Source organism: Schistocerca nitens, chromosome 2 (genome assembly GCF_023898315.1).
Source record: "Schistocerca nitens isolate TAMUIC-IGC-003100 chromosome 2, iqSchNite1.1, whole genome shotgun sequence".
In the NCBI taxonomy this organism is placed as follows: domain Eukaryota; kingdom Metazoa; phylum Arthropoda; class Insecta; order Orthoptera; family Acrididae; genus Schistocerca; species Schistocerca nitens.
The window spans coordinates 392305786-392333572 of NC_064615.1; the positions used below are offsets into that span (position 1 = coordinate 392305786).

General features: G+C 43.3%; 1 protein-coding gene across 1 annotated transcript in view; it reads right to left on the reverse strand.

Moving 5' to 3' along the window:
- LOC126235046 (agrin-like) overlaps window positions 1-25754 on the reverse strand; it is a 232895-nt gene extending 207141 nt beyond the window's left edge. The window contains exons 1-2 of the mRNA XM_049943782.1: window positions 25676-25754; window positions 3588-3887 (exon numbers count right to left, since the gene is read on the reverse strand). Of these exons, the coding sequence (XP_049799739.1) occupies window positions 3588-3887; window positions 25676-25754 (379 nt within the window). The remainder of the gene's footprint in view (window positions 1-3587; window positions 3888-25675) is intronic.
- Window positions 25755-27787: the final 2033 nt, after the last annotated feature.

Below are 27787 nucleotides of genomic sequence, written 5' to 3' on the forward strand. Positions count from 1 at the left end.
AAATTCAGAAGGTTGTTATTGTTCATGAGGTCTCACTTGCTGCACATGAAACAGACACAGTCCCAAAGATGTAAACAACTATGCAAGAGCAGCGCCTATTAAACGGAGGGGGTCCGACAGACGATGAGTTCCAGTCATTCCACCAGGAAGGAGGTACACGTCTCGTGTTGTCTGTAGTTCAACCTTGCCTAGACGGTCGATACCTCGGTTCGATCGCGTCCGCATAGTTACTTTGTGCCAGGAAGGGCTCTCAACAAGGGAAGTGTCTAGGCGTCTCGGAGTGAACCAGAGCGACGTTGTTCTGACATGGAGGAGATACAGAGAGACAGGAACTGTCGATGACATGCCTCGCTCAGGCCGCCCAAGTGTTACTACTGCAGTGCATGACCGCTACCTGCGGATTATGGCTCGGAGGAACCCTGTCAGCAACGCCACCATGTTGAATAATGCTTTTCGTGCAGCCACAGAACGTCGTGTTACGACTCAAACTGTGCGAAATAGGCTGCATGATGAGCACCTTTACTCCCCACGTCCATGGCGAGGTCCATCTTTGCCTTTGCAACAACGACACTATGCAGCGTGGTACAGATGGGCCCAACAATATGCCGAATGGACCGCCAAGGATTGTCATCACGTTCTCTTCAGCGATGAGTGTCCAACCAGACAATCGTCGGAGACGTGTTTGGAGGCAACCCGATCAGGTTGAACGCCTTAGACACACTGTCCAGCGAGTGCAGCAAGGTGGAGGTTCCCTGCTGTTTTGGGGTGGCATTATGTGGGGCCGACGAAAGTCGGTGGTAGTTATGGAAGGTGCCGTAAAGGCTGTACGATACGTGAATGCCATCCTCCGACCGATAGTGCAACCATATCGGCAGCATATTGGCGAGGCATTCGTCTTCCTGGACGAGAATTCGCGCTCCCATCGTGCACATCTTGTGAATGACTTTCTTCAGGATAACGACACCGCTCGACTAGAGAGGCCAGCGTGTTCTCCAGACACGAACTATCGAACATGCCTGGGATAGATTGAAAAGGGCTGTTTACGGACGACGTGATCCATCAACCACTCTGAGAAATTTATGCCGAATCTCCGTTAAGAAGCGGGATAATCTGGACCAACAGTGCCTTGATGAACTTGTGGATAGTATGCCACGACGAATACAGGCATGCATCAATGCAAGAGGACGTGCTACTGGGTATTAGAGGTACCAGTGTGTACAGCAATCTGGACCACCACCTCTGAAGGTCTCGCTGTATGGTGGTACAAAATGCAATGTGTGGTTTTCATGAGCAATGAAAGGGTCGGAAATGATGTTTATGTTGATCTCTATTCCAATTTTCTGTAGAGGTTCCGGAACTCTCGGAACCGAGGTGATGCTAAACTTTTTTTGATGTGTGTAATGTATTTAAATATCGTTCGGTATTCTATTATTATTAAGAGTATATAGATCAAGAGGAATCATATAAGTTCCTATTTATGCTCTGATTTGATATTTTTGACTCATGGTTCACATAGCAAGCAGCAGCTGTTCTTAAAATATTTGAATTTTCTCTCGCATCACCAACTTTCTTAATTTAATTAAGTTCAAGTAATTAAACTATTTAGCAATACTCAGATCTCACGCTGCTCACTTTGATAACCAATTCCTCCAATATCCACTTTTCGTTTTGCTATGAGAAATCTGACAATAATTTTCCCTCAAACCACTAAGTAAGCTTTCCTTAATTATCGTGATTGCTTCCCATCAATTATAAGTTTTTCGTGCAAAACTGGATCTCACGTTGGTCAGTATGACACATCATTTGTCCACTTTCCACTCTTCATTTGGCTATGAAAATCCGGACAAAAATCCACCCTGTAATTTTCCCTCAAGAGACTAATTAAATTTGGAAATTTGTGGTAAGGTCTTATGGGACCAAAGAGCTGAGGTCATCGGTCAGTAACCTTGCACATTACTTAATCTAACTTAAATTAACTTACGCTAAGGACAACACACACACCCATGCCTGAGGGAGGACTCTAACCTCCGACGGTGGAAAGAGACTAATTAGGTTCTTCCTAATTACCCAAGTTACTTTCAAGCAATTAAAAATTTTTGTGGAAGCACTGTGGATCTCATGGTGGCGAATTTGATACCTGACATGTTAAATTACTGCTATTCGTCCTGCTACAAAAATTTGGGTAAAATTTCGCCTCAAATAAGTAATCAAATTTTCTTAATTACCTTGTTACTTTGAAACAATTAAATCTTTCTATTGAAAACTAGATCCCACACTAGTGTATTGTACCTTTATCTCTCTCTGTCTGGCTACGCAAATTCTTTCAGAAATTCATCGTGTAATTCCTAGAGAGTCTGGTTTTCGCTCCACTCAAACATTTGACCAATAAGAAATGAGGAAGAGCGGTCAGTCAAAGAAGAGAAGCGCAGAAAAATATTTGGCAGAACAAACGAGAGATTACCGGAATGAGATGTTCACTATGCAGCGGAGTGTGCGCTGATAAGAAACTTCCTGACAGATTAAAACTGTGTGCCGGACCGAGACTCGAACTCGGGACTTTTGCTTTCCGCGTTCAAGTGCTCTACCAACTGAGTTACCCAAGCACGACTCACGACCCGTCCTCACAGCTTCAATTCTGCCAGTACCTCGTCTCCTACCTTCAAACTTCACAGAAGCTCTTCTGCGACCCTTGCAGAACTAGAACTCCTGGAAGAAAGGATACTGCGGAGTCATAGCTAAGCCACAGACTAGGGGATGTTTCCAGAATGACATTTTCACTGTGCAGCGGAGTGTGCGCTGATATGAAACTTCCTGGCAGATTAAAACTGTGTGCCGGACCGAGACTCGAACTCGTGACCTTTGCCTTCCGTGGGCAAGTGCTCTACCAACTGAGTTACCCAAGCACGACTCCCGACCCGTCCTCACAGCTTCAATTCTGCCAGTACCTCGCCTCCTACCTTCCAAAGTTCACAGAAGCTGTCCTGCGAACCTTGCAGAACTAGCAAAAAATGGTTCAAATGGCTCTGAGCACTATGGGACTTAACTTCTGAGGTCATCAGTCCCCTAGAACTTAGAACTACTTAGAGCTAAGGACATCACACACATCCATGCCCGAGGCAGGATTCGAACCTGCGACCGTAGCGGTTGCGCGGTTCCAGACTGTAGCGCCTAGAACCGCTCGGCCAACCCGGCCGGCAGGACTAGCACTCCTGAAAGAAAGGATATTGCGGAGACATGGCTTAGCCACAGCCTAGTGGATGTTTCCAGAATGAGATTTTCACTCTACAACGGAGTGTGCGCTGATATGAAACTTTGCCTTTGCATAGGTCCCGAGTTCGAGTCTCGGTATGGCACACAGTTTTAATCTGTCAGGAAGTTTCAAACGAGAGATTATTTTAACCCTCGATGGCTATGACGATGTGACTTTGAATTTTAAATTTGCTTAGCTCTTTTACCGACCACGTTATAAGACATTAGAGTACAGGCGTTGAAGACCTGGCAGTTATTTACCTAAACGCAAGCCACAGATGAGACAATAGGCGACCGCTCCTAGGCAGAGTGCGAGGCTGGGAGGCGGGCAGACGTACCGAGGTTGCAGGCGCCGTGGTGCAGCAGGCGGACGGCGCGGTGCGTGCGGCAGGCCTCTCGCCGCAGCGCGCACTCGTTGGAGTACGTCTTGCCGTCCGAGGCGCAGACGGGCGCCAGCTCGGGCGAGCACGTGCTCTCGCGGCAGCGGCACGACGCCGCGCCCTCCCCAGACACCACGCACTCCTCGCCTTCGGCGCACGACAGCGACGAGCAGGGGTCCGGCGGGCCCGTTGCCTCCGTAGACGTGCCTAGCAGTACGAACAATGAACGATGTCCCAGTCGTCCACCACAAGCGAGGCCTACGACAAAGGCCGCGACGCGTACGTCACGAAGGTAGTCCTCCACTCGCTCGCTCGCTCAGCTCAGCAGACAAAATGCGTTTCTGCACCTGCTAACTCGTCCACTGGACCTGACGGGATACCAATTCGATTGTACACAATGTGAAAAAACTTGCCCCCTTCTGACACCCGTGTACCGCAAGTCTCTAGAGGAACGGAAGGTTCCAAATGGTTGGAAAAGAGCACAGGTAGTTCCAGTTTCCAAGAAGGGTCGTCCAGCAAATGCGCAAAGCTATAGGCCTATATATCTGACATCGATCTGTTGCAGAATTTTAGAACATGTTTTTTGCTCGCGTATCATGTCGTTTCTGGAAACCCAGAATCTACTCTGTAGGAATCAACATGGATTCCGGAAACAGCGATCGTGTGAGACCCAACTCTCTTTATTTGCTCATGAGACCCAGAAAATATTAGACACGGGCTCCCAGGTAGTTGCCATTTTCCTTGACTTCCGGAAGGCGTTCGGTACAGTTCCGCACTGTCGCCTGATAAACAAAGTAAGAGCGTGCGGAATATCCGACCAGCTGTGTGGCTGGATTGAAGAGTTTTTAGCAAACAGAACACAGCATGTTGTTATCAATGGAGAGACGTCTATAGACGTTAAAGTAACCTCTGGCGTGCCACAGGGGAGTATTATGGGACCACTGCTTTTCACAATATATATAAATGACCTAGTAGATAGTGTCGGAAGTTCCATGCGGCTTTTCGCGGATGATGCTGTAGTATACAGAGAAGCTGCAGCATTAGAAAATTGCAGCGAAATGCAGGAAGAACTGCAGAGGATAGGCACTTGGTGCAGGGAGTGCCAACTGACCCTTAACAAAGACAAATGTAATGTATTGCGAATATATAGGAAGAAGGGTCCTTTATTGTATGATATCAGAACAAATACTGGTAGCAGTTACTTCTGTAAAATATCTGGGAGTATGCGTACGGAATGATCTGAAGTGGAATGATCATATAAAATTAATTGTTGGTAAGGCGGGTACCAGGTTGAGATTCATTGGGAGAATCCTTTGAAAATGTTGGCCATCAACAAAGGACGTGGCTTACAAAACACTCGTTCGACCTATACTTGAGTATTGGTCATCAGTGTGAGATCCGTACCAGGTCGGGTTGACAAAGGAGATAGAGAAGATCCAAAGAAGAGCGGCTCGTTTCGTCACAGGGTTATTTGGTAAGCGTTACGGAGATGTTTAGCAAACTCAAGTGGCAGACTCTGCAAGAGAGGCGCTCTGCATCGCGGCGTAGCTTGCTGTCCAGGTTTCGAGAGGGTGCGTTTCTAGATGAGGTATCGAATATATTGCTTCCCCCCACTTATACCTCCCGAGGAGATCACGAATGTAAAATTAGAGAGATTCGAGCGCGCATGGAGGCTTTCCGGCAGTCGTTCTTCCTGCGAACCATACGCGATTGGAACAGCAAAGGGAGGTAATTATAGTGGCACGTAAAGTGCCCTCCACCACACACCGTTGGGAGGCTTGCGGAGTATAAATGTAGATGTAGATGTAACTAGGAGTGTCCTTCCAAACGAAAACTGAATCTTCTACTGGAATCCGTTATTGTCGAATCTTAGTGTTATTAGCCCTATAATGATGGGAAGTCCATGGGCCTACTTATAATTTGTTACGGCTGCGCTGGCGTACAATAAAATCAAATCATGCTAAAATGATTGTCAGTTGCATAAGGCACCACTTCCAGCGTGTAATGAGTACTGCTGTAAACAAGCAGTTATACCATTTATATCGAGTATTGATCTTAAATAAAATTTTGCTGTAGTACTGTTGATCAGTAGGACTTCATAATGCAGATTCCAGTGGAAGATGCAATTCTCGTCAGTACTTACACGCCCAGCTGCGCGTTAACAGGTTTAGAAACGCATTTTGTCTGCTGAGCTGAGCGAGCGAGCGAGTTCAGGACTACCTTCGTGACGAACATGCCACGTTGTGTCTTTCTCGTAGGCCACGACCACAACTTACTCTACGTCACACTCGCTGTTCCTCTGGACATTATTCGAAAAATCAAAACACATGCTTACGCAGTCGAAGTCTTATTAGTGGAGAGAACCAGTATGTCGTTCTCAATGTGGAGGTATCAGAAGCAAAGGTGGCGTCCAGCGTAGCTCTTGTTTCTGTGGTAAGGCCGCTGCTGTTTATTTTAACTTGTGAAATTAGGGCCTTAATTTCTCTCTGACATCAGATCAGTGTTTCATACATACAGTATTTCTTTACATTGTTCCTACTTAACAGATAACAATGATTTTACTGTGATAAATATGAGTAAAATCGTATTAATATACACCGATCAGCCTGAACATTACGACCAATTACGTAATACCCGGCTTGTCCACATTTGGCTGCGTTATCGGCGGCGACGCTTCATGGCATGGGAGCGGTGAGGCCTTGTTAGGTCGCTGGGTGGAGTTGACATTACATCTGTACTGGGTATGTTGATAAAATATCGGTCTATCGATATCTCCCCCAGAAAATATCCATAAACGTCGGGGACAGTTTCTCCCCAGAGGTATCGATATGTCGATAGCGAAATGGCAATATCCAGTGCAGATATTATTATTTTGTATTATACTTTTTCCGCAGTTTGCGGTAAATATTTGAAATTGTTCTCGTGAAATTGTAGTAGAACATAATACAACTTTTACTGTGTGAAGGAGCCTGACTACGTTTTGAGTTTTCATCACGTCCAGTCTTTCTTCTTGACTGTCTCATCCAAGTATAGGTGGCACAAAAGAGGAAGTCCGTCTACTCTGGGGGGGAGGTTTTTTCTTTGGTGTGACTGGAATAAGAACATATGAAGAAATACCACGCCAGTTGCACTGAAGAACAATTTTCAACGCAGCTAGTGAGCTACACTCCTGGAAATTGAAATAAGAACACCGTGAATTCATTGTCCCAGGAAGGGGAAACTTTATTGACACATTCCTGGAGTCAGATACATCACATGATCACACCGACAGAACCACAGGCACATAGACACAGGCAACAGAGCATGCACAATGTCGGCACTAGTACAGTGTATATCCACCTTACGCAGCAATGCAGGCTGCTATTCTCCCATGGAGACGATCGTAGAGATGCTGGATGTAGTCCTGTGGAACGGCTTGCCATGCCATTTCCACCTGGCGCCTCAGTTGGACCAGCGTTCGTGCTGGACGTGCAGACCGCGTGAGACGACGCTTCATCCAGTCCCAAACATGCTCAATGGGGGACAGATCAGGAGATCTTGCTGGCCAGGGTAGTTGACTTACACCTTCTAGAGCACGTTGGGTGGCACGGGATACATGCGGACGTGCATTGTCCTGTTGGAACAGCAAGTTCCCTTGCCGGTCTAGGAATGGTAGAACGATGGGTTCGATGACGGTTTGGATGTACCGTGCACTATTCAGTGTCCCCTCGACGATCACCAGTGGTGTACGGCCAGTGTAGGAGATCGCTCCCCACACCATGATGCCGGGTGTTGGCCCTGTGTGCCTCGGTCGTATGCAGTCCTGATTGTGGCGCTCACCTGCACGGCGCCAAACACGCATACGACCATCATTGGCACCAAGGCAGAAGCGACTCTCATCGCTGAAGACGACACGTCTCCATTCGTCCCTCCATTCACGCCTGTCGCGACACCACTGGAGGCGGGCTGCACGATGTTGGGGCGTGAGCGGAAGACGGCCTAACGGTGTGCGGGACCGTAGCCCAGCTTCATGGAGACGGTTGCGAATGGTCCTCGCCGATACCCCAGGAGCAACAGTGTCCCTAATTTGCTGGGAAGTGGCGGTGCGGTGCCCTACGGCACTGCGTAGGATCCTACGGTCTTGGCGTGCATCCGTGCGTCGCTGCGGTCCGGTCCCAGGTCGACGGGCACGTGCACCTTCCGCCGACCACTGGCGACAACATCGATGTACTGTGGAGACCTCACGCCCCCCGTGTTGAGCAATTCGGCGGTACGTCCACCCGGCCTCCCGCATGCCCACTATACGCCCTCGCTCAAAGTCCGTCAACTGCACATACGGTTCACATCTACGCTGTCGCGGCATGCTACCAGTGTTAAAGACTGCGATGGAGCTCCGTATGCCACGGCAAACTGGCTGACACTGACGGCGGCGGTGCACAAATGCTGCGCAGCTAGCGCCATTCGACGGCCAACACCGCGGTTCCTGGTGTGTCCGCTGTGCCGTGCGTGTGATCATTGCTTGTACAGCCCTCTCGCAGTGTCCGGAGCAAGTATGGTGGGTCTGACACACCGGTGTCAATGTGTTCTTTTTTCCATTTCCAGGAGTGTATTTCTTCACATCGACATTCTTCAAAAACAGTTGCTGAAAATGAGGACCAAAAAAACAAGATCGGTCTTTTAGGCGGGTGGAGACGTGTGAGAGGGAATCCTGAGGTATTCGGCGCTCGCCGCGACCAACAGAAACTGCAACGTTTAGGTTCAGCTTGCTGTTTTCTAAATCATCAAGGAAAAAACATTTATTTCAACATGAAGCCAATGAGAAAATAAGGAAAAAAGTTATGAGAAGTCAACTGGAATGAAATATTGCATCACAATCCACCATGTACACAGTTGTTAGTTAAGAACACAAGATTCGACCAAAAAAGTATTGTAATACAAGCGTTTCATCTGCTCAAAGTCCAACAATTAACTTACAAATTTTCACGGTAAATGTTTTTCTTTCAATTCTTGTTCTAAGGAGGATAGACAGACTGCTACTTTGTTAGTCTACGGAATATCTAATAAAAAATCGATACTTAAAACTCTAAAACCAGCACCATATTCACAATGTGCACCCGATATTTTTATGTCGCCATATGTCCAACAATGTACAGGGTGTTTATAAATGATTATCGGCGCTTTAACGCATTATAATATTTATTACATTAAACTTACAGTCATAAATGATATGTCAAATGAAAGAGCAACTCCAACAGTTTTACCAAGAACCTTATAAATGTTCGATGTGAGCACCATTTGTCGCACGGCACACATCAAGTCTGTACCCTAGCGTTGGATAGGCCGCAAGGGGCCCAATGACAGGGCTTGCTTTGCATGGTCTCCACGTTCACCCGACCTAAAGCCATGCGATTTTTTCCCCTGGGGCTTCATCAGGGATCGTGCGTACGTGCCTCCGCTACCTGCAGACCTCCCTGATTTAAGAAACCGGATTGAAGCAGCTGTTGCTACAATCACTGAAGACACACCAACGTTTGGGAAGAATACGGCTACAGACTTGATGTGTGCCGTGTGACAAATGGTGCTCACATTGAACATTTATAAGGTTCTTGGTAAAACTGTTTGAGTTGCTCTTTCATTTGACATATCATTTATGAGTGTAAGTTTAATATAATAAATATTATAAAGCGTTAAAACCCCGATATTCATTTATAAACACCCTGTATATCGATTCTTTCATTTGATATATCGAGGACAGATAGAAAAACATTTTAAATTACGATATATCGAATTCCTCGTGGTTTGAAAAATATCAACAGTCCTAATATACACATACAAGTGACGCAATTCCCATAAATTCCGGGGAGGGGGTGATGACTGACTCCACGTTCAATTACATCACAGATGTGTTCGACCGGATTCAGATCTGGCGAGTTGGGAGGCGAGCGCATCATCTGCAACTCGCCACTGTGCTCCACGAACAACTCCATCGCACTCCTGGCCGTGTGACATGGCGTATTATCTTGTTGAAAAATACCACTGCCGTCTGGAGACATAATCGTCAGGAAAAGGTGTACGTGGTCTGCAACCAGAGTGCGATAATCTTTGGCCATTATGGTGCCTTGCACGAGTTCCATTGGACTTATGGACGTCCATGTGAATATTCCCCAGAGCATAATGAAGCCGCCGCCAGCTTGTCTCCACCCTGGGTGTCAAGGTTCTTTTCCCCTGGAAGACGATGTATTCGCGCCCTCCCATCGGCATGACGAAGAAGGCATTGGGATTCATCAGACTATGCAACGCGCCGACTTCCAGTACCGATGGTCACTTGCCCATTTAAATCGTAGTCACCGATGTCGTGGTGTTAACATTGGCGCATGCATGGGTCACCGGCTGCAGAGGATCATCCTTGGGAGTATTCGGTGCACTACGTGTTCAGACACACTTGTACTCTGCCGAACATTAAAGTTCTATGTTAGTTCCAACACAGTTCGCCGCCTGTCCTGTTTTAACAGCCTGCGCAGTTCACGACGTGTGGCATCTGTAATGCCGCGACCTCTGGACGTTTTTCCAGCTTGGTTCCGCCACCTGTTTGAAAACACTCACCACAGCACTCCCCGAACACCCGACAGGTCGTAAAGGTTTCGCAGTGCTCATGCCGAGCCTCTGGGCCATCACAATTAGCCCTCGGTCAAACTCAGACAGATCGCGCGCCTTCCCCATTCTGCACACGGGCGGCACGATAACTAATACTGAATCCATCGTGCGTGAGCCTTACCAGCAGTCATTCCCCCCCAGGTGACGCAGCTACCGCCTAGATGTGTTTATATCGATAATATGTCGGCGGTCATAATGTTCTGGCTGATCAGTGTAACAGATTTTAATATATGTAAAGATAATGTAATACTACTGTCTCCGAACAAACGAAATAAGTGTCCAAGGAATAGAAAAGCAACTGGAATCACTCAACAGAGGAAAGTCCACTGGACCTGACGGGATACCAATTCGATTCTACACAGAGTACGCGAAAGAACTTGCCCCCCTTCTAACAGCCGTGTACCGCAAGTCTCTAGACGAATGGAGGGTTCCAAATGATTGGAAAAGAGCACAGGTAGTCCCAGCCTTCAAGAAGGGTCGTCCAGCAGATGCGCAAAACTATAGACCTATATCTCTGACGTCGATCTGTTGTAGAATTTTAGAACATGTTATTTGCTCGAGTATCATGTCGTTTTTGGAAACCCAGAATCTACTATGTAGGAATCAACATGGATTCCGGAAACAGCGATCGTGTGAGACCCAACTCGCTTTATTTGTTCATGAGACCCGGAAAATATTAGATACAGGCTCCCAGGTAGATGCTATTTTCCTTGACTTCCGAAAGGCCTTCGATACAGTTCCGCACTGTCGCCTGATAAACAAAGTAAGAGCCCACGGAATATCAGACCAGCTGTGTGGCTGGATTGAAGAGTTTTTAGCAAACAGAACACAGCATGTTGTTATCAATGGAGAGACGTCTACAGACGTTAAAGTAACCTCTGGCGTGCCACAGGGGACTGTTATGGGACCATTGTTTTTCACAATGTATATAAATGACCTAGTAGATAGTGTCGGAAGTTCCATGCGGCGTTTCGCGGATGATGCTGTAGTATACAGAGAAGTTGCAGCATTAGAAAATTGTAGCGAAATGCAGGAAGATCTGCAGCGGATAGGCACTTGGTGCAGGGAGTGGCAACTGACTCTTAACATAGGCAAATGTAATGTATTGCGAATACATAGAAAGAAGGATCCTTTATTGTATGATTATATGATAGCGGAACAAACACTCGTAGCAGTTACTTCTGTAAAATATCTGGGAGTATGCGTGCGGAACGATTTGAAGTGGAATGATCATATAAAATTAATTGTTGGTAAGGCAGGTACCAGGTTGAGATTCATTGGGAGAGTGATTAGAAAATGAAGTCCATCAAAAAAGGAGGTGGCTTACAAAACACTCGTTCGACCTATACTTGAGTATTGCTCATCAGTGTGGGATCCGTACCAGAGCGGGTTGACGGATGGGATAGAGAAGATCCAAAGAAGAGCGGCGCGTTTCGTCACAGGGTTATTTGGTAACCGTGATAGCGTTACGGAGATGTTTAATAAACTCAAGTGGCAGACTCTGCAAGAGAGGCGCTCTGCATCGCGGTGTGGCTTGCTCGTCAGGTTTAGAGAGGGTGCGTTTCTGGATGAGGTATCGAATATATTGCTTCCCCCTACTTATACCTCCCGAGGAGATCACGAATGTAAAATTAGAGAGATTAGAGCGCGCACGGAGGCTTTCAGACAGTCGTTCTTCCCGCGAACCATACGCGACTGGAACAGGAAAGGGAGGTAATGACAGTGGCACGTAAAGTGCCCTCCGCCACACACCGTTGGGTGGCTTGCGGAGTATAAATGTAGATGTAGATGTTAATATTAACGGTACTACTACTACTACTACTACTACTACTGCTGCTGTTCCTGCTGCCGCTAATAATAATAACAATAATGGTAATAATAATAATCTCTATCTATACTCCATTACCTCAGGAAAATTTGTCTGGTAGTTGCGGGGATTAGCGTGTACAAACAGACAACCAGACAGACACAACTGTTTTAGATGAAATTTAAATCTTTTTTCTTCGTGATCCGATTTTCATGAATTAAGCCTATCTGTTCCTCCAAGCTATGCCCAAGATACCTCTGAAACCCACACGAAATTTCGTCAAGTAGTTTTGGAGATTAGCGTGTGCAAACAGACGGACAGACGGTTTTAGATAAAACTTAAAATTATGATATCTTTTTTTGTCCGAGATCCGATTTTGATGAAATAAAGCATATACGTTATTTGGCCCAAACCATGCTCATGTCACCTGTGAAAACACCAAGAAAATTCGTTAAGTAGTTTTTGAGATTAACGCGTTCAAAAAGACTGTGAGATAATGCGCTTTTACAGTTACAGGTAAGATGAGTGTAGCTCGAGACAACGTACAGGCGTTATTTAATCAGGATCTGATCATAAAGAAAAAAGATATCGTGAATTAAAGTTCATCTAAAACCTTCGTGTCTGTGTAATTGTCTGTCTGAACACGCTGATCTCCAAAATTTCCAACCGATTTTTCATGGGGTTTTCACAGGTAAAGTGAGCGTAGTTTGGGGCAACAGAGGAACATACAGGCTTCATTTTCTCAAATTCGGATCACAGGAGAAAAGATATCGTAATGTGAAGTTTTATAAATGTGAAAGTGTGTTTGTCTGTTGCCTTTTCACTACTAAATCGGTGAATCGACTTTGACGAAATTTGGTGTGGAGATAGTTTGAATGCTGAGGACGGACAAAGGTATTTTAAAAAAGTAAAAAAAAAAAAAGTCCACTCTTAAAAGTGTGAAGAAGTGAATGGAACACATTTTATCATCAGTAAACATAAACGCCGGCCGGACTGGCCGTGCGGTTCTAGGCGCTACAGTCTGGAACAGCGAGACCGCTACGGTCGCACGTTCGAATCCTGCCTCGGGCATGGATGTTTGTGATGTCCTTAGGTTGGTTAGGTTTAAGTAGTTCTAAGTTCTAGGGGACTGATGACCACAGCAGTTGAGTCCCATAGTGCTCAGAGCCATTTGAACCATAAACATAAACTAAGTTAAAAAATTAGTAAATTTCTTTCATAATGTACACATTGTAATATATATAGCTACTTAAATAGCACAATGCGTAGATGCGCACAGCTGCTCATGTCCATCCGCATGCACCATTCGGCAGCAACACTCTATGCGTGCCACACCTAATGGTGGGATGGGAGATGGGGCCCGCATCGTGCTACGCTTTCCCGAACAGTCAGATACGTGAGAGCAGCTGACATTACTGCCTGTACTACAGCTTATTTACTTAGCATCGCTCATATTAACAAAGCTGCCGATATGCGAGCATAGCCTTGGGTGACAGCTAGTAAGAATAACAGTACTCTGCCTTACAAAATGTGAAGCATCCTGAAGGGGAGGAGGAAACGAAATTAAACTTCATGGATTGAGATGGTACGTAATGTTATTCCATTCTTTACAAAACTGGGTCAAATTTCCAAAGCACGGCAGTATGAACCCACTTATCAATATGACGCTGCAAGCACTGTGTAAGTAGGCTGTTTAGGTTTTCTTATTGGTAACGCCACGTAGCGCTCTGTATGAAAATCACTGGCTGTGCTGTGTGCAGTCTGTGGCTAGTTTGCATTGTTGTCTGCCATTGTAGTGTTGGGCAGCGGCAGCGGCAGCTGGATGTGAACAGTGCGTAGCGTTGCGCAGTTGGAGGTGAGCCGCCAGCAGTGGTGGATGTGGGGAGAGAGATGGTGGAGTTTTGAAATTTGTAAGACTGGATGTCATGAACTGCTATATATATTATGATTATTAAGGTAAATACATTGTTTGTTCTCTATTAAAATCTTTCATTTGCTAACTATACCTATCAGTAGTTAGTGCCTTCTGTAGTTTGAATCTTTTATTTAGCTGGCAGTAGTGGCGCTCGCTGTATTGCAGTAGTTCGAGTAACGAAGATTTTTGTGATGTAAGTGATTTGCGAAAGGTATAGGTTAATGTTAGTCAGGGCCATTCTTTTGTACGGATTATTGAAAGTCAGATTGCGTTGCGCTAAAAAAAATATTGTGTGTCAGTTTAAGCACAGTCATGCATAATTTTTCAAAGGGGATTTTTCAACTGATTGGGTTGGGAAGGGGTCATAAGGGTGTTGTATCCTATCCAGAGGCGAGCTGGTTCACATTTGTTGTAACTGGTCCTTGAAATCCTGGACAGACACTATGACAGAGTTGATGGCCTAGCTGGACCCACACATGTTCTACCGCAGACAGATCTGGGTATCTTACTGGCCACAGCAGTACCTCAACAGTACTCATAAAGTTCATAGAGAAGCATGCCATGTGTGCACGAGCGATGCCCTCTAGAAAAATAGCACCACATTACTGTCGCATGAGATGTAGCACTCGAGAACGCTGGATATCAGTTAATTTGAATACAGCTGTGTCGTCAGAGTTCCCTCAGTCACTATCAGACGAAAACTGTCATCAGACCTGATTGCTCCCCACACCATGACGCCAGGAGTGACATTATTGTGCCTCTTCAAAAAAATGCAAGAATTGGACCTCTCATCAGGGCACCGCCATACTCGCCAACGAAGGACATGGGGAGCAGTGCGAAATCATGATTTACTGCTGAACACAATGCGACGCCATTTTTCAGCAGTCCATGATTCCCGGTGGCACCACCACCCCAGCAGTAGTTTGTGTTGTGATGTTAACATCAGCCTATGCATGAGACGATAATTCCCTAGCTTGGCTGCTGTTAGTCTCCAACCAACTGTCTGAGATGTGTTGTGATGTTAACATCAACCTACGCATGAGATGATAATTCCCTAGCTTGGCTGCTGCTAGTCTCCGACCAGTTGTCTGAGATGTGTTGTGATATTAACATCAGCCTACGCATGAGACGACAATTCCCTAGCTTGGCTGCTGCTAGTCTCTGACCAGTTGTCTGAGATGTGTTGTGATGTTAACATCAGCCTACACATGAGACGACAATTCCCTAGCTTGGCTGCTGCTAGTCTCCGACCAGTTGTCTGAGATGTGATGTTAACATCAGCCTACGCATGAGACGATAATTCCCTAGCTTGGCTGCTGCTAGTCTCTGACCAGTTGTCTGAGATGTGTTGTGATGTTAACATCAGCCTACGCATGAGATGATAATTCCCTAGCTTGGCTGCTGCTAGTCTCCGACCAGTTGTCTGAGATGTGTTGTGATGTTAACATCAGCCTACGCATGAGACGATAATTCCCTAGCTTGGCTGCTGCTAGTCTCCGACCAGTTGTCTGAGATGTGTTGTGATGTTAACATCAGCCTACGCATGAGACGACAATTCCCTAGCTTGGCTGCTACTAGTCTCTGACCAGTTGTCTGAGATGTGATGTTAACATCAGACTACGCATAAGATAATTCACTAGCTTGGCTGCTGCTAGTCTCTGACCAATTGTCTGAGATGTGTTGTGATGTTATCAGCCTACGCATGAGACGATAATTCACTAGCTTGGCTGCTGATAGTCTCCGACCAACAGTCCGAGATGACACAAAATGTTGCAGAAGGTCCTGCACTTGTTTTCGTATTACAGGCGCTGATGCGAAAGGGTTGCTATATGCTTGCTTGCTTGCTACGCAGTACAGTCATGCTCCCTTGCGGTGATCAGACGTGGTGAACGAATATGCCTGCCCCCACGCTCCCATGCAGTCCAACATCGGGCCACTGTCTCATCTAAGTGCTCCACAAGTCTGAAATTTGCACGATTCGACAATGAGGCTCTTTTCAAATTTTGTCTGGTGCTGATAACGCTGCCCTACACGTGTACGCCGTATTTCTCTGTCCTTCAGTGATCACTCAACATCTGACGCTATTTTCGCCCCTTAGGTACCCTATCATGCCTCGCAACAACACTAAACACGAACAACACTAATGAACTCTGGAGGCTGTTGTGCCTGTCAAAGAGAATTTCCACTCTTTGTCTTTTACATACCCGCCGATGCTGCGTACGTGTATGAAGTTACGTTAACATACTAGCATCTTCTGGTCGGTTCACTTTTTTTGTCACACGATATAACAGCGGCAAACGCAAAATGTCCGTACAGGAGAGTGCAAAACTGATATTTTATGAAATAGCGAGTTATAATGGAAGGAAATTTAGGAAGACTGGAACAGGAAATTCAGCTAGACTGCAACAGCTGAGAGCTCTAGAAACGAAGAACATCTTGTTGGGAAGAAGGATACTTAGTTGTTAAGAGGTAGCGAGTGCGTGCAGAAACAATGACAGCATTATTGTTGCTTCAGTAAATATCTTATTAACTGTCTTTTGAAGCTGGAGTTGTTATTCAGTTCTCTGGTATAATGAGGGAAGTTGTTCCAGAGGCAGATTCCTGCTACTGAGAAGGACTTCAGGAAAGAAGAAAAGATGTTTCAAACCAAAGTCATGAATTTTTGTCCGTGGAATCCGAATCTGCAATAAAATTTGGGGCTCTAATTTAAGATTTAAAGATTGCCCTCCGCCCACACACGGGGTATGGTGAGCAGTCGAGTTTGGTATGATTGGATGTCCCTCTCCGAACCGAACTAATTTTAACTATCAGTTGTTTGGACGCGATAGTTCAAATGGCTCTAAGCACTATGGGACTTAACATCTGAGGTCATCAGTCCCCTAGACTTAGAACTAGTTAAACCTAACTAACCTAAGGACATCAAACACATCCATGCCCGAGGCAGGATTCGAGCCTGCGACGGTAGCAGCAGCGCGGTTCCGGACTGAAGCGCCTCGAACCGCTCCGCCACAGCGGCCGGCTTGGATCCAATGTGTAGTTTTCGAGATATTTCAATGTCTCGAGATAAATTGAACACCCTATATATGGGGAACGGTGTACATTGACAAGGCGGTAGGGGAGAAAGAAATCTTTGCGCTTGTCTGCACATAGGCAGAATAACTGTGCATAAGATGCTGAAATATGATCAAAGAGTCGAACGTCACACATATATAAAATGTTGCCATTCATCGACAGTTTTAGGCATCATGAGGGTTCCTCAGGAAGACATTGCAGGATAACATCGCTGTTATCAACAGTGTGTAACGTTCCCTGGCAAACTCACGTGATTAAAGAACAAGAGTTTATCTGTACCATATACGCCGCTCTGGGCAAGTTGTATATATCGTAATTATTGAACAAAATTATTACTGAATGTGGTGTAAAAGTCATTTGTTATTCTCCTTATATTTTTTGTTGTAATATTTCTCTGTATTTAGAATAGGAATTTTTCTGTATCTATTATGTGATTGTAAAATGTGTCAATATTTGCGGTATCAGAGATATGAAAATTTGCCAGAAGAGAATAATATCGTCAATTTACAAAGAAATGTTAATAGTCAGCACTACTATATAAACACAATGCAATATGTATTCTTTGGTCTTCTCTGTTCAGAAGTAATTGAGGTAGGACACTGTGAAAGAGTTTTTTACGAATGTGTAGACTTCTTTTGTCTCTGTCTGGACTTGGCCGCCATTAGACGATGTGTTACGAATTAATGTGAGTTGTATTACTGTTTGATCTAAATATATTAGAATTTATCAAAAATGTGAGTTATTTATGTAAATTAGCTTGCCCACGTCATCTATAAAATTTCTTTAAGAATTTTTCAGCATTTTTTAGCGGTGTTGCTGGGCTGTGCCGCGACCAACAATAGCAGAGGCGGCACATTTAAAAAATTATCAAACCCGTAAATCGGGAACAGATGCATAAAAATCAATAGTGAATTAAGAAATTGTTCTTCTTTTTCAGTGATCCTGTGGCTGATAAAATTTGAATTAATTATACGTTTGTGCATTCGTAGGCGGATAGTTAATGTTAGTTAACATTGAAATTTAAACAGTTTGGTTCTTTAAAATAACTCAAATGCATAGTGAAGTAGGTTTGATCAGTGATAAATGTCGGCTTGGCAATAATTAAAACATTTTCTGCTAATAGAGATAATCTTGTGTTCTATGGCTAGTGCCGGGATAAAATTCAGTAAAAATATTTAACAAAACCCACTGCATCTGGAAAGTGTATGCCAAGGCCGAATGATCTAAAGGACTCAATTCTCAACCAAATATTATTATCCAGTTAATATGAGTGCACGTAAATATTTTTCTTTAAATGTACGTAATTCTTAAAAAAGTAAATTTTTTTATTACCACACGAAAATAAGAGAGTGGTTCTACAACAAAGTTCTCACGAAAGAAAATTTAACTTAAAAGCAAAAGATAAAATTTATTATTCTTCTTTAACGAAATTTCAAACAATTCATATGCGAGATTTCGTTAAATTGGCGCCCAACGTGGGGCCCGAATATGCAGTGGCCACTAAATACCCGTGAGATAACTAGGGAATTAATATAGTCGAACTTTGTTGCAGAACATTTAATAATTTTTCTATGTATTGTATGTATTGCATAACCAATATTGTGTGGTAATACCTGTGTATGATTTTTTGCATGAGAACACTATGTACCCAGAGGCAAGCTGAAGAAGAGAGCTCATTATTTCGAAAAAATTAATTACCTACCACAATATCAGGGGGCAGCTGCGCCCAAGATAGATCACCAAAAGGTAAAGCTACAGTGTAGTTGTCCTGTGGGTAGTAAAGTAGCCTCAGTGCAGTGTTCTCGGATCATTAGTGGTGTGATTGTTGTTAGTGCTTTGTTTTAAAATAACAGGACATTTAAGTAGTTAGTCATTGTAGTATATAGTAAGTGTGTATTAGTTAATGTCCATTTCTTGTGTGATTATGTCAGTGAAACCTGAGTGTTAGGATATTTAGTTCAGATTTTATTTCCTTTGTTTACTATGGTTAGATTGCGTAGTCAGAAAGATATCAACATGGATAATGAGCAACAGTCAGTAAGTAGTGATACCGAGTTGGAAAGTGGGACACAGAGTAATGTTAGTGACGTAGTTCAGGAAGTACAATGTGAGAATCTGGGGGCAGAAGGGCAAGAAATGTTGCCACTGCCACCCAGTGATTCAGTTGATAGCGGAAATACTGTGCCATCCGCAAGCACTGGACACGGACCAGAGAGTGGTGTGATGTCAGAAGTGCAATCATTAAGAGTTATGTTCGAGCGCATGCTCAATTTCCAAGCTGAATTTGCATCCAAACAAGCAGAGCGCGATAGAGAACGTGATGCTAAACAAGCAGAGCGTGACCGACGCCTGCATGAGAGGGACTTGCAGTTGATGCAAACTTTACAAGTTATGCAAAGTGGGATTGTCAGTTTCAAAAAAAAAAAAAAATGAAAACATACCCAAAACGGTGCAAGAATTAAGCGAAAGGGTAGATAGTATTCAAGTGGCTAACGCCAATATCGTAGAGGAAATCAGTGTCCTGACTAACAGAGTCGAACAATTAGAAATTGACACAACTCAAGTAATTGAGAACAAAGTGATCGAACAAGTGCACAAAGTAGAAAATGAAGTTACAAAAGAAATAGATCAGAAAGTGCACGCCGCAATTGAGGCCAGAGAAGTGGACTCAAAAGCGGAAGTGCAGAATCTAAAAAAGATTGTGCAAAAAGACATTCCGCTGCGGCAGCGGAGTGTGGACCGTCGTCTTGCCGAGATGGAGCTTAGCTTGCGGCATGACGAGGCACAGGCGTATGTCACGCCAGCCAGGTCCAACAATGATAGGCATATAAATACAGCAGTAAAAAATTGCGACTGCGAGACAGAACAGGCAACCAATGTAAGCGAAACAAATAAATGTCATTCCAAAGTAGTAATTGAAGAAAGCCTGATTAGGAACCGACAGTTTCAGATCTTTACAACGGAGAAGAAATCTGTTCACCCTGTAGTGTTTATCAAAGGATTTAGAAACATTTTGCCTAGCGTTTGGAGTCATACACAGAAAATACAGTTCGTTATGTCTTACATACAAGGAGATGCTGCATTATGGGCAACCGAAGCAGCTGACAGTTGCGATACATATGAGCAATTTGAGAAGGCATTCTTGGCCAAATATTGATCAACATGTATTCAGGAGAGATTACGGAAGGAGGTATATAATCCAGAGCCGTATTCTCCACGACTAGGCAACTTACGAAAATATTTTGAGAAGTACATTAACAAGACTCGTTACTGGGACGAGCAGATTTCATCTCGGGATTTGATCAGACTTTTGAAATCACACTTGCCGATACATGTAAAGGAAAAACTTATACACGTGCCCGAAAACGATATGGAACATTTCTTGTCTGTTCTGGACTCAATTGACCTGATTCAGGAGAATGTTAAAGCAGCCTCTGAACAGGCTAGAAATAACGGAAACGGTTATAGAAATGGTAGAAATAACACGCCTCCACCAAGTAATGGAAACGGCGGAGGTAACAATAGGAGACAAGATTATGCACAAAACGGGAATAGAGGTAGAGACCGGAATGGTAATAGTCCGCCGGTGAATAATGACAGGAAAAGGAGGTTCGATGACCGGTATGAAACAGGCCCACCAAGCAATAGTAGATGGAAAAATGCCAGGGGGCCGTGCAACACTAATACCTATAATGATGCAAACCGAACTTGGCCACAGAACCAGAGGCCCAGTCCGGACCGGCAAAACAGTGAAAGATATGACAATAACCGACCGCCACCACAAAATGCGCCAATTGCGCAACCGTGGCGGCCGACGCAACACAACGTGCACATAGTGGAGGTCAGTGACACAGAGCAGCCACACCCATCCACTAGCAATAACTCAACAAACTAGATGCAGCCGAGATACGCTCTCCATCGTCGGCTGAGGTTTGGAGTGAGAGCAGCCCGACACCGAACAACATCTGTATCCTTAGGTACAATGACGGGGTACAGATGGGAGATGAACTAATAACTGGACCATCCACGTGCATAAAGAAGCACAAAGACAAAGTACAAGCGATAATAGAGATCAAAATTAACAATATTGATGTGCAAGCGGTCGTAGATACAGGTGCTGCTGTCAGTGTTATGAGTATGGACTTATTCAAAGTACTGGGGAAGGAAAGGCGTATGCTGACTTTTCCCGTGAATAATTGTAAAGTCACTGGAGCCATAAGTGCACAGCGACAAATAATTAAACTCCAAGTGCGGGTAGAGATGTATTTAGGGGATGAAGCCATAGCGTGCTCATTCCTGGTAGTAAGGGGTTTAAAGCTAGCCTGCATTTTGGGGGTAGATTTTTTGAGAGAAAGGGACGCAATAATCGACCTTTCTCGGGGAAAATTAAGTTTGATGAATGCTGGTAGGAGAATAGAATTGTCCATGCTCAGATCTGAAGAGGTACCTGTACCTAATTGTAATGCTATTAACATAAAGTGTAGGAATCAGTCGATACTACATTTAGACAATCATTGTCTAGGACAGAATCTCTATTATCCTGACGTACAAGGTGATCAATCAAAAGCAAATATGGACGCATTAGTGAACAAAGTATCACAGTCCGAAAATTTGAATTCTATGCAACAGCAGGATTTGGTACAGTTATTATTTAATTATGCAGAGGTATTTTCTGAACGACCAGGAATTGTTAAGGGATATCAGTACAATATCGAGGTGAAACCTCACAAAACTTACTGTCGAGCCTCATACTCCATTCCTTGGTCCAAGAAGGAAATAGTAGCTAAAGAAATAAGAAAACTGATCGAGTGGGGAATAATAGAACCGTCTTTGTCTCCTTATAGTAGTCCTTTGGTGGCGGTAGCAAAAGCAGACGGACAGGTACGGTTAGTACTAGATGCAAGAGACATAAATGAAATTATTGTACCTGTCAGGACTCATCCGGAAAACCTTGATGAGCAAATTCAAAAATTCCATGGAGTGCAATATTTGACATCTATTGATATGAGAAGTTCATTCTGGCAAATCCTGCTCACACCCGAGTCGAGGAAATATACTGCATTTATATTTGGGGGAAGGAGTTACCAATTTAGGGTACTACCTTTCGGCCTAAATGTAAGTGCAGGAGTTTTCATAACAGCCCTCGACGCGGTTTTGGGTCCGGATTTGCTGCAAAGGGTAACAGTGTATGTAGACGATCTGGTGATTGCCACTGCCACCTGGGAGGAGCACGTAGAACTACTGAGTAAAGTCTTGGAAAGATTTAAGCAAGCGGGAGTAACAGCGAATCTTGATAAATCCAAATTTGGACGTAATCAGATTAAATTTCTAGGTCACATAATAACACCACAAGGCACCAAACCTGACAGCAAAAAACTTGATGCAATTCGTGGGTTTCCTAGTCCGAGAACTAAGAAACAGCTCAAAGCATTTATAGGTCTAGCATCTTTTTTTAGACGGTTTGTTCCAAACCAATTTATGAATAACGAATCTTTATTGAGCCTGTTGCGTAAAAATGCGCACTGGGTGTGGACAGAAGAATGTCAGCGCGCATTTGACGCTATCAAAAATGCCTTGGTGAACGCAAATATACTGCGACACCCAGACATGACAAAAGATTTTTGTATAGCGACAGATTCGTGTTCATACGGTCTGGGCGCTTGTTTATTTCAGTGGGACAGGAGCAACGACCCCACAACAATCAATGTAATCGGATTTGCCAGCCGCACATTAAACAGCTGCGAGAGAGCGTATTCTGCTACCGAATTAGAGGCTCTTGCAGTGGTTTGGGCGGTAAAGAAATTTAACTATTACATCTATGGTAAAGAAGTCAAAGTATTCAGTGACCACCAGGCTTTGAGCTATTTAATGACTTGCAAATTATACCATACCCGCTTGCTAAGATGGAGGTTAGCATTACAGGAATATAAAATTAAAATCATGTACCTAAAAGGACAAGATAATGTTGTAGCAGACGCCTTGTCGAGGCTTCCACTAGGGCAATCCTCAATGTCAAATATTTTGGAACAATCGGAGGAATATCGAATACTCTTAGTACAAGATAAGGTACATAGGAGGGACTTTTTACATATGTGTAAGAATGTCTATATTGCAGGAAACTGATCCGATTTGGCGAGATATCATTAGCAAAATTAAAGAAGGAACCAATCTTAAAAGTGTTCAGAATTTCAAAATAGTAGATAATATTCTGTATTATAAAACAGGTGTGTCAAATGACCATGGAGTCGTGTGTATACCGCAACAGGCTATCCCAGCTGTAGTGTGGCACACGCATTTAGCATGGGGTCACGCTGGGATAGGCAAAACAATAAGGATTTTATCCAGATTCTGTTATTTTAAGGGGATAAGCCAGCAGACTCGCAACATTATCAGGACTTGTCCTCTGTGCCAAAAAGCTAAGTTTCAAAATAAGTCCACTAGGTTTGAACTGCATCCTATAGTGCCTCATCGGCCACTTCAGTTAGTATCTATAGACATAGCAGGACCCTACCCACGAGCCAGGGGTGGATTGAAGTACATTTTAGCGGTGTATGACCTTTTCTCTAAATACTTAAAAATATACTGCCTTAAATCAGCCACTGCTCGTGGAATAGTTAAATGGTTAGGGAAAGAATATTTTACACAAGTAGGTAAGCCTGAAGCGATAATATCGGATAATGCTTCCTATTTTACAGGCCATACCTGGAAAAACTATTTACATGAACAAGATATAAAGCATATACTAATTTCCCGCTTTCACCCACAAGCAAGTTTAGTAGAGAGAACATTTGGAGAGTTAAATAAATTTTTCACGTTATACATTGCATATAAGCACACAAGATGGCCAGATCTGATACCTAAGTTTGTAGAAATTCACAATGCAACCCCGCATGCTTCTACGGGGTATCCACCAAACGAGGTTATAATGAATAATAATAGAGTTCTAAATGAGTGGCTGGCACCTTTGCCTAAGGTCCCAGTCATTCCTGAGCCTAAGGAAGAAAAGATAAGAAAAGCAGGGTGCAACCTTACCAGGTGCGCTCAGAAAAGGAAAGAAAAATATAATCGACATGTGACGAATAACCAAAAATTTAGTGTTGGGGACTTGGTACTCTTACGCAATCATCCTAAGTCCTCGGCATCCATGAAACAGAATAGCAAGTGGCAATTGGTGTACAATGGACCTTTTAGGGTAGTAAGTGTGCCACATGAGTGTAGCTATCTCTTAGCAGATCCCCACTCAGGGAGAGTACGGGGACTGTATCCGCGTAAGGATGTAAAAGCATTCCTACAGTAAAAGACTAATAGTCCTATGTGGACACCATTCTTTTGTAAATAATGAACATTAATAATGTGTGATCTCTAGAGATAATGTACTAGTGTAGAAGTATTTAGTTATAAGAATATGATTGACTTTCTCATGTGTATGGATATTTGTGTTATGTACTCTTTTAATTTGTGTTATCTAAAACATGCTCTAAATGTCTGCACAGATAATCTGATTAGTGCAATTATTTGTAGTGTTAAGCTGTGAAAGAGTTCAGTCAAGAAGAACATTTTAGTAATGATTAGTTAGCGTATTACATAATTTTCTATATGTGTGTCAAAATTGAAATATTTCTTGGCACAATCTTTTCTATTATGTGTATGTATATATATATGTGTAGCTGTCAGATTGACAGACTCGAACCCAGAATAATATCAGTAATATGAGGCCCTGAGAACTTTATTATCTCACCAATGTTATCAGAGAAAATAATGCACCCAGTAGTGACCCGAGGGCACCACGGGAGGCAAACTTGTTGCAAATTTATGTAATGCAAATTTACGCACAAAGAAGCTTCAATTGAAGCATGTACAAATTCAATCGGTAAAGAAAGAGCTAGCCAAATATACTCCAAGTCAATTTTTGCCTACAGAGACTACACTGTAGTTACGTAGGACGTTGATAGTAAAGTGTGACATGTGTTCAAAGGAGTTATTGAACAATATGCCTGAATCCGTCTGGAATGCACAAATAAAATATAATCGAACACGAATATAGATGACTTTTGGGCAAACTAATACCAAATTTTGAATATTTGTTACCATGTACGCAAATATCACACCTTGGTAAAGAGTTACGAATGTGCTGTTACAAAAAAAAAATTGTACAGCGGACATAAAAATAAAGGAACTTTAACAAAAGTGCAGTATTGTGCGACAGAGACAGACAGTGACTGTTAAACCTGCAGCAATACGTCACGGAGTAGTTGTGTATAAGTAATAAAAAACTGCATCATCGCCGTGTGTGCAAGTGGACAAGGAACTAGCACGACACGAACAGTGAACCGATAACGGACGGTGGATCAAGTTAGTGTCAAACTTTAACTCTTTGTGTGTCAAGGGACGCTAGGAAAGCGCATTGACTACAGAGATACATTTTGTCCTAAGGTGAAAACTTGCGTGTGACTAATGACAAGTCATGACATGGTGAAAAATATTGTGTGCCCATGGAACGTGTTACTGTGACAACGAAACATTGTGCAAACCAGACTAGTGAAGGCCTACTGAGTAATAACTGCCACTAACTGTGTGCGTTCTTTCCCACAGCAGGAAAAATGCCTATAAGGATAGTACACTGTTTGTGAACTTGTTGCATGTTTCCTGGAGCACTGCAAGAAGACGTCGCACGGGCGAGCTGATATCCAACGCGCATCCGGCTACATCAGCTATGCAGCGGCCGCAGCAGCCCGTAGCAGACCAGACAGACAGCCACGCCCCTCCGCGCCGTAGCTGTCAACGCCGGGGGCGGTGACCTACACGGAGTCAGCGCGCCGCGCCGAGCGCCGCTCAACAATCACTCCGCACCGCTCACCAAATACAACATTATTGACTTTTTTGAAATGTTCATATAAACTGAATAACATGTCAATGACTTCATTTCGATAAACATTGAACATTTACTATGTATGTCCGTAAGTGATATATCCTAGGACAAGTGACCTTGTAGTGTATCACAAGAATAATAGTATCACACACGAAAAACTTCCGTTGAACTGTATGTGACTGTGATATTGTGTAATTGTGTAACCGTTTGTGACGAACTGCTAATTTAATTCAAATGAATAACTGTTAAAGAGACAATATTGACTATGAACCAACTGGGATGGCTGGGCTCCGGCACAGTTTTGCCCAGGTTTCCTGTCTGCCTACGCCCAAATGGGGGAGCCATGAACTTATATAACCCTGGGACTAAATAAATGAGCCATTCCGTATAAAAAAAATTCGGAACTGAAAAGAACGTTACTGGCACCATTGTGTCAAAGTGTAAAAACTCTTTGCCAAATGCTGCCAGGGGGCAATGTAACGTTCCCTGGCAAACTCACGTGATTAAAGAACAAGAGTTTATCTGTACCATATACGCCGCTCTGGGCAAGTTGTATATATCGTAATTATTGAACAAAAATATTACTGAATGTGGTGTAAAAGACATTTGTTATTCTCCTTATATTTCTTGTTGTAATATTTCTCTGTATTTAGAATAGGAATTTTTCTGTATCTATTATGTGATTGTAAAATGTGTCAATATTTGCGGTATCAGAGATATGAAAATTTGCCAGAAGAGAATAATATCGTCAATTTACAAAGAAATGTTAATAGTCAGCACTACTATATAAACACAATGCAATATGTATTCTTTGGTCTTCTCTGTTCAGAAGTAATTGAGGTAGGACACTGTGAAAGAGTTTTTTACGAATGTGTAGACTTCTTTTGTCTCTGTCTGGACTTGGCCGCCATTAGACGATGCGTTACGAATTAATGTGAGTTGTATTACTGTTTGATCTAAATATATTAGAATTTATCAAAAATGTGAGTTATTTATGTAAATTAGCTTGCCCACGTCATCTATAAAATTTCTTTAAGAATTTTTCAGCATTTTTTAGCGGTGTTGCTGGGCTGTGCCGCGACCAACAATAGCAGAGGCGGCACATTTAAAAAATTATCAAACCCGTAAATCGGGAACAGATGCATAAAAATCAATAGTGAATTAAGAAATTGTTCTTCTTTTTCAGTGATCCTGTGGCTGATAAAATTTGAATTAATTATACGTTTGTGCATTCGTAGGCGGATAGTTAATGTTAGTTAACATTGAAATTTAAACAGTTTGGTTCTTTAAAATAACTTAAATGCATAGTGAAGTAGGTTTGATCAGTGATAAATGTCGGCTTGGCAATAATTAAAACATTTTCTGCTAATAGAGATAATCTTGTGTTCTGTGGCTAGTGCCAGGATAAAATTCAGTAAAAATATTTAACAAAACCCACTGCATCTGGAAAGTGTATGCCAAGGCCGAATGATCTAAAGGACTCAATTCTCAACCAAATATTATTATCCAGTTAATATGAGTGCACGTAAATATTTTTCTTTAAATGTACGTAATTCTTAAGAAAGAAAAACTTTTTATTACCACACGAAAATAAGAGAGTGGTTCTACAACAAAGTTCGCACGAAAGAAAATTTAACTTAAAAGCAAAAGATAAAATTTATTATTCTTCTTTAACGAAATTTCAAACAATTCATATGCGAGATTTCGTTAAATTGCAGCAGCGCGGTTCCGGACTGAAGCGCCGCGAACCGCTCCGCCACAGCGGCCGGCTTGGATCCAATGTGTAGTTTTCGAGATATTTCAATGTCTCGAGATAAATTGAACATCCTATATATGGGGAACGGTGTACATTGACAAGGCGG